Source organism: Battus philenor, unplaced genomic scaffold, assembly GCF_028537555.1.
Source record: "Battus philenor isolate CCGP_79_NKW_IND1 unplaced genomic scaffold, ilBatPhil1.0.hap1 SCAF_1, whole genome shotgun sequence".
In the NCBI taxonomy this organism is placed as follows: Eukaryota; Metazoa; Arthropoda; class Insecta; order Lepidoptera; family Papilionidae; genus Battus; species Battus philenor.
In genome coordinates, this window is record NW_027181661.1 from 12,464,157 (window position 1) to 12,472,714 (window position 8,558).

Consider the following 8,558-nt stretch of genomic DNA (forward strand, 5'->3'; position numbering starts at 1 on the left):
ATAAAATTGTAAAATAAAGAATATTGTTTTCCTTTAAAAAGAGAAAATAAATAAAAAATAAAACGAAATATATGACGTTAAAAAACAAACAAAAGTTTATTAAACAAACATGAACATATATTCAGAGTACTCTTTCAAATAAACTAATAAAGATAATGCAAAAGAATATAAAATAATTTTAATAGTTCAAAAAACATCAACTATCACAAACACATAACGTTGGAACAATACTGCGAGTCATTTTTTAAATATAATACGTTAAATTCCAGTCTTTAATAATAATTTAAACTGTTATCTAAGTTATCGCTATTTAAAATTGGAAGAGGACTTATTTTTTTTCCTGACAAATTACAATATTAAACGTAATATAATAAAACATACTGTATCGTCTGCAACATTATTAAAGCATATTTAATTATGACACAAATAGAATAATTAATTATTGTAGAATTTTTTTGGGTTTAGATTAACAAAATAAAGAAGGAGCTTTAATTTTAATATTAAAGATTTTAAAGGAAATGCTACGAAAGAGCTTGCGAAACAAACAGGTTATCGGTTGTTATACCTTTAAAACAACTTTTTTGATGGGGTTGCAATAAAGATGCTCTTGTAGGTTGTGATTTTGAGAGGTTTATATTTGTCAGATCGTCTACTTGCACCAGACTTTTTTTGCTATACTGAACTTTCCATATTGATTATTACCTACTAATTTATATATATTTTTTTAATTTTCTAATTTTTTTATAAAATCTAGATGACTAACAATTTATTAAGTTCACTAAATTAAATTTAAATTATATGGCGGATATATACAAGATGAATAATCAAGGTTATTTTAATATACTGTTATTTATTTATTTATTCATTATTACTATTTACCTGCATGAATTATTTTTTTGTTATGGTTAGAATTAAAGAATTATCTAAAATAGGTATTTTTGCTTTCATTTTTGCATTTGTATATCATGGTTTGTATTTCGTGATTTTTTAATTTGAATAAACATTTTAGTGCCACTTAGCTTACGGTTATATGTAAATAAAATATCTAGGAATAAGCGTCTTTTCACTATTGCTAAAGTCACATAGTTTTTCAACTGTGACATGAACACTTATGAAAACTTAAAACAACAGTCATAACTTAAAAATGTGTCTAGGTACCGTAGCATTTCTTTTAACTATGTAAAAACTAATGATGTGTTTTTTTTACTCTTTTCACCATTTTTTTTATAAAAGCTAACTCACAACTATGAACAATTTCAAACACTCACTAATTTTGCAGGTACCACGATACCGTTGGTTGTTGTGGTGCGTGGTACCTATACAGGAGTAAGAATTTGATTACATTACATTTTATTGCACGAATTATATGCTAATTAATATTGGAAATAAATACTTTCACACCCTACACGCACGCTAAAATATAACAAGAAATGAAAGTGAAAAATATTACATTATGTATAGACATACGTGTTACTAAACAAATAACTAAAATATTATTAATGGAAAATGTACAATAGTCTCTCTGTGTGTGTATGTGTGTGTGTGTGTGTGTGTTTGTGTGTGTATTTGTGTGTGCTTGTGTGTGTACATATGTGTGTGTATATAAATATTTGATACAGCCTTTAATAGACGCCAATTATGATTTCAGGTTAGTGTGTATAATCGTATCATATATTTGGTTCTACATCAAAGTACATTTATATTTACCCAATCAGTCCATAACGTCAGGAATTTTATATAATTTGTGTAAGTTTGATAAACAAAAAGACAAATTTAAGTCATTATAAACTATAAAAATGTGAAACATATTATACCATTAAGACAGATGTTAAAAGTGAACAATTTTATATTATTTACTCGAGAACCATTCGTAATTCAATTATGATAGCGATATTATAAATGTATAGATAGGAGAAATATAGTATAGTATATTACATACTATTATTATTTCAGTCCTAGGACGTCCAGTTTTGAGCATAGACCTTCATCATAGATTTCCATTAGGATCGGTTGAATACGAATTGCATCCAGGGTTTTCTGACGATTTTATCAAGGTCTTATATATGTGCTCCATGTTGGTGGACGTTCTAAAGTGCGTTTTCGGGCCGAGATCTGCACTTTAAAACCTTTGGGCTGCAGCGACTTTTTGTTCTGCACGCTATGTGGTCTGCCGCATTCAGTTGCCAATTCTCTAAACTAAGTTGGTTTTTTCGGTCGTCCACGAACTTCCTCGTTTCCGAATCGATTTCGTAAAGAATTCTCAAACTTATCCATATATCGTTAAGCGACCGTGAATTTGGCAATAAGGTTTAAAGTGAGAGACCATGTTTCTGTGTCGCAATACATCACCGATAACGAACTAAAGTTGTAGACTTTCGTCTTTAGGTACAGAGAGATGTTGGTAGCGAAGATGTGTCATAGTTTTTCGAAAACTACTCAGCCGGTTTGGATTTGACAATAGACCTCTTTCTCAAAGTTGGATTTACTTACTTACTTTGACAGTTTGCTCAATAACTTCGAGAATCAAGCCTGCATCTGATATAGGAGTGGGCATGACATGGGTGACAAGTCGCCGGCAAATCGAAGGTAAGTAGTGTATTCGCCGTTGACGTTGGCGTCGAATCATTGCCAATACAGAAGCATCAAAGCATCTTCCAAGGCGGCTATGAACAGTTTCGGAGAAATAGCTTTTCCCTGTTTCACGCCTCTTTTCAATGGGATATACTTTGTAACATACTTCTCTAATCAAGATCGATAGGGTAGTATTATTATACAAACACTTTAACACTTGGATCTACCGATAGTCTTTTGGAATCGCAGGAGGCACTCAAGCACCGCCCACGTTTCGGCCGAACCAAAAGCTTTTTAACAGTCTTCGAACGCTTAGCACAGTAGCAAGTCAAACCGTTGGTCTTCTGTAGAACTTGCCGAAACGTGTGGTCTATGATGCTATTGCCTTTACGGAAACCGGCTTGTTCAAAAAAGAAAGATTATTTTCTTCCCGAACAAGCCTGTTTAATTAATCAGCATTTTGAGTGACCATTCGCGAAGATAATTGAGCAAAAGCTTATAACAATGGTTCAAAAACTTGAGGCGCATAAGAAAGAAATTACCAAAAAATTGTAATTTTTGGCAATTTTAAAATTCAGGAAGATAAGAATGACGTTTTTACTTTTAGGAACAAAATCACAGTTTTGAATTAGCAGGGAACAAAATACATCATTGACTAAAGTCTCTTAAAATACGCACAAACTTTTGGACTTATAGATAAAAAATATATCCAATAGTAAACGATCATTGTAAATATATTTTTTAAATACTAATATGGTTTTAAAGGTTTAGTTATTTGACGGTCCTGGGCCGGACGAGTCGTGGAAGTGGCTGCGAACCTGAAATCAGTAATGAAATATTATTTATTCGCTGTAAAAAACTTCTATACGTGGTTAATAAATTTAAAAATCAATAACAGGAGTTAATATGATTTAATAGTTTAATACTTTTAAAGTATCTTTTAGATGCGTATTTTTCTATTATTACATCGGTTAATTAAAGTTATAATTAGAAGCTATCGACGTACAGAGCGGTAAAATACTACATAGTAAAAACAAAAGTATTCAATAAGACAAAGGTAAAAAGCAAATAAAAAATGTGACAAAGATTCACGAACTAAATATTTTCATATCTTTAAATTCGGGAACCAAAGTAATCGTTTATGTATTTGCGCCTGAAAGCACGTGGATTGACAAACAAAATTGTTTAAAACACCTTACTTACTATAGGTTTTGTAGGCTTTATCGGTTTTGTACCATCCATATATTAGTAACATTAAAGAATGATCTTAACCTGAAGATGAGAAGCGAGGTCCATGATAATATGTACAAGCGCCGGGTGCTCGAGCAGATCGTCGGGAAGTGATGGCGAGGAACGCGGCAAATGAGTTCTAGACCGGAAGCCCCGGTGCATGCGCAGGGACACGGCGCAGAACATATACCGTAGCACAAAGAGACGCAAGAAATCATCTGCCATGAACGCGATGAATGTCGGGTCTGTAAAAAAAATGAATATTACAAAATTATTTCTTTTGCATGTAAAACTCTGTATCCAAGCTTTTTAAATAAAATATTGATCGAATCTATATTTTATTTAAGCATTTGATGTAAAATATGTCTATCAAATCTTTACTACGGATTCAACAGAGGGAGAAATATGGCTTGGTAAGGGAAATCGCTAGTTGGAGGCAGAGCAAGACCGATCATCGTGCCGATCTTTAAAGGAAGTCTTTGCCTTACAGTGACCATCTATCGACTGACATGATGAATCTAGAGAACTATTTATTTAAAAGCAGCTGAGTTGTAATTCAGAGACAGCAGAACTGCAGAGTATGAAAAAAAATCTTACCAATCCGGTGCCGCATCAGAACTTGTGCCGCTTCAATGATGAAGGTTTCGACGTAACTCTGTGAGCGCTCCCACTTTATCAACGGTATGGTCTTAATGTCGCAGCAGTAACAGAAGGCCGAAAGTGGCGAGTGGAGGAACAAAGTAAACAGGCTACCCTCCTTCCTATAATCCGCTGTGAAAAAATTTCTGATTTACTCGATTGCACTCCCTTAACAAATTTCAAATGTTCTCTTCGTCAGTTTGAAGTATTTTTAATAGAGCATTTTTGTCATATTTCTTTAAATTTTAAATCGGAAAAAATAATCAATCAAATAACAATTTGGTATATTGATATCATATTATAGACAAAAAAAATGACGAAGAAATTTTATTAATTGGCGTTTAGCTAACACAATAATTTCAATTGTCGCTTGCGAATAAAATCAATTATTGGGGAGTGATAAATTATCTTCTATTAAAACGATAACTCACGTGGAAATGTGCTGGGAATCTCGAGAGGTGACATGAGAACAAGCAGTGGCTGACCGAAGTGACGCGGCATATTTTGAAAAATGTACGAGTTGTCTGAATCAATGATTAAGAAAAGCGGACAGCGAGTAAAAGGAAACAAATCTCCAGGGTGGATGCACTGCGGATCCTTGATCCTGAAAGGACCTGGTTTTGCATCACGAGACTGGTCCCTTTCTCGATCCCGTTCTCTATCCTTATCCTTTTCCCGTTCGCGTTCTCTTTCTCTTTCCCGATCTCTTTCCTTCTCTCGTTCCCTTTCCCTATCTCTGTATAAATCGGTCTTGACATTGGTGACTAGACCACCAACCTCGTATCCGACTGTAAATATATTGTAAGTATTATTTTTTATAAATCACAGTTTCACTTCTTATAGCTTAATGTAAACGAATAAAAACTATTTTCGTTCATATAGCGACCTTTGATTATTTAAAGTTTCTGATATTAACTCTGATTAAGGAAAATAATGTGAATTTAAAGGTTATTCGAATATTTAAATACCATCAGAACCAAAATAAAGCTCAGAATGTATTTGTCTGTATTAAAAACCATTGCAAATGTTAGCATCGCATTAAAAACTCTGTAAAATAAACATCAGCTCAATTTGCCGAACGGTTGCTCAAAAGAGGTTCAACTCGCGTAAATAATTTATTTGATTTTTTTTTGCTTTCGAGTCCGGTTAAAGTTTACTTCGAACAACCATTCAAATCCATTTAATAAATCTTGATGAGTTTTTGCTGTAAATAAACAGATTCAGTCACACACTACGATCTGTTTTATAAATTTTACTCAATACTTAGTAAAATAAACCAGATAGTTTTACTTTCTGCATCCATTACAATAACTATTTTTATAAATATCATCGATTTTCCTAAGGTTTTCATTGTCATTAAATAATTTTTAACTTCCTTTAAGGTTTATTAGTTTCGTTTTAGGTCTTTATTTACTCTCTATTTTGGTTTCATTGAAATGTAGAAAACTGAAAGAATCGTACCATCCTCCGGTTGTTTTGAAGGCGGTACAATCAGCGAATCGGCAGATATATACAGAAGAAGTGCTCCGTTTGATGGTAAGTCAAAACAACCACTTGCCAAGTACACCAACACTTGGGCCGCAGAAGGCTTGTATAGCAGATACTTGTGAGGGTTTTCGTGACGACCTAAATTCTCTGCATTATATCCTAAAACAAGGGAGGAGATAGTTTCGAAATAATTGTACTTCTAGTAAACACTTTTATTATAACAACTTTAAAATATATTCATATATATTTGAATAAAAACATATACAAAAACATTTTTAATAAATTCGCCTAGGCAAAGTCCATACATGATCAAAATGTTTAAATAATTTTTAAGTGCTGTAATCGCTGAGCGTTACTAAACAAAACAGTCGCTTTGATTTTTTGCAAGCACTAACATTAGATGCACATTTCAAAGACAATTTAAAATATACAAAAGTTGTGTATTTCCACTAACTAACTAAACAAACACTAACTTTAATTAAATTGTTTAAACCACAAAATGAATTCACACTAATAATAAGAGGCAATATTTTTTTATGAGTGTGACTTGATATTTTGTGGTTAATTATTAAAAAAAATAACTTAAGTTAATTAGTAAGTTTAAAAGTAAAATATAGCTAAATACTTTTTTATTATCTGTCTAAAAATTTCCCAAAAAATGTAAATTTAATGCAGCTTTCAGCAGAAGCTGTTATAAAAAATGTTTTATTTCTTTTGCATTTATCAACTATCAATGCCAACTTCTTAAAAGAGAATAACGGTTTACTTTAAAATGTGTATGCCGTTTTACGCCGCTCTCTTATTAAGAGGGCTTATAAGTTGTTGACCCAGCTGCAAAGCTTACAGAAAAAATTCATTAAAAAGTTATTGACTTAATAAGATAATTAATAATGTTTTTTTTTCAAAGTTTATTCTTGTGATAATTTTTATATATTTTAAATGAATAATAAAATATTTAATTGATTTCGGCAAATAACCAAAATCAATAAATTATTTTATTAGTGTTTTGCCAAAGGTTACCTTTACTCATTTGCGGTGTTGAGAAGCGGTGTCGCGGCGATTCATTGTAGACCTGTGGCATTTCTCCCGTTGGTTCCCATTCTAAGGTTTGTAAAATTCGATACATATCCATAGTCAGTTCTGAGAATTTCACCTGTTGTGAAATACTTCCCACTATTATAGCTTCTTGAAGCGTGAGAGATGTTGGTGTCGGTCTTTCAGGTGGTGGAATACTCAAAACGTTAAGCCTAAAAACGACATAAAACATGAATTCTTAATAGAAATTTCCTTAAAATATTATTATCAAAATCATTCCAGCGTACCTGTGGGACAGCACAATGGGATAGTTGTCAGGATGTAAAACAGCTACCGCAGCTTCGGCAACAATGAATGCCTTTACTTCATCCATCACAACTGTCCATTCGATCTGATCTTCTGGATCGTAAGTTTTGCCGTATTCAATTATTTGTTTGTCCAGTTCTTTTATCAAATCTCGAACGAGAATAAGTTTTTTGAGAAGCAAGCAAACCACAATAAAGCGAGCATAGTAGCGAAGCTTCTTGACCATCAATTCGCATTTGTCTTCTTTGCAAGCCTGTGTATAGTAGCTGCGGCCTCGTATTGCGCAATAGAAGGAATACGCTTCACTTAGGTATCCGGTTTCACTAGTACGCAAGCTGCATGAAAAAATAATAAACGTGTTTTATAACAAATAAGAACTTTTCAAAGGAAGTGGTATTATGATCACTATACTGCATTATTTTTTTACATTGGAAAATATCGAATGTAGTACACTTACTAAAAATGATAGTACAGTTGACCAATTTTAGAAGCAATTTCCCCAATTTGCCACCTTTTTAACCCGTATTTGTTGTCTAAAATACCGCGATGTTGTTGTTGAAATTTCCATAGCTTTGTGTACACATCGAAAGTCCGCCCAAAATATGAATGCCACTGCTTGTGACCATATTGTGGCAGCTCCCTAAGTGAAAACATAGAGTATTAAAAATAAAAAAAATATATCAAGTATTTGCGTACTTATACATAAGAGAATAAAATTTTCTTTAAATTTAAAATCAACTTTTTGGTGTAAATTGTAAAACAGCGGGCTACACTAATAAGAAAAAAATGATTACCTCAAACCGTTGAAAAGCTGTTTCGACTTCTCTAAAAGATGACAAAACTCAATAATAACTTTCCTTTCGTGATCTTCAAGTGGATTCATATTTGGTTTCGTTCTATACTTGTTTTGAAAATATGGTTGTGGATAAAGTAAAGGAAAGTCAGGGAGAGTATTTATATTGTAGGGCTCAGAAGTACAGAATATTCCGCGAATATCTCGATATTGTTTATAGTGCTCGTAGATACTTGCATTTGAAGTAAACCATTGATAATCGTCGTCTCCTTCACTGTCTGATGATAAATCTTCGAAGTTATAAGTAGCTGAATCAACAAAAACAATTGATTGACGTCTACTTTCGATGTCAGGGTCAAAAGGAGCTGGCGATGGTGGCGATATATAGCTTGGGTGGAGCAGATAGGCCTCTAATGAATTGCTTCTAGGTCGTGTATAAACGTATCCCGTTTTTGATGATATGGGAACGGCGAGAGCAAGCAGGTTTCTATCTGGA

General features: G+C 32.8%; 1 protein-coding gene across 1 annotated transcript; it reads right to left on the reverse strand.

The window, feature by feature from the left end:
* Window positions 1-3,329: 3,329 nt before the first annotated feature.
* Window positions 3,330-8,152, reverse strand: LOC137920242 (protein SCAI). Its single transcript, XM_068763522.1, has 10 exons — window positions 8,064-8,152; window positions 7,727-7,909; window positions 7,251-7,604; window positions 6,949-7,175; window positions 5,902-6,087; window positions 5,161-5,228; window positions 4,868-5,064; window positions 4,399-4,562; window positions 3,844-4,046; window positions 3,330-3,389 (listed from the first exon to the last, which is right to left on the reverse strand). Exons 1-10 carry the CDS (start codon window positions 8,150-8,152, stop codon window positions 3,339-3,341), a joined length of 1,722 nt encoding a protein of 573 aa, XP_068619623.1. The 3' UTR covers window positions 3,330-3,338.
* Window positions 8,153-8,558: the final 406 nt, after the last annotated feature.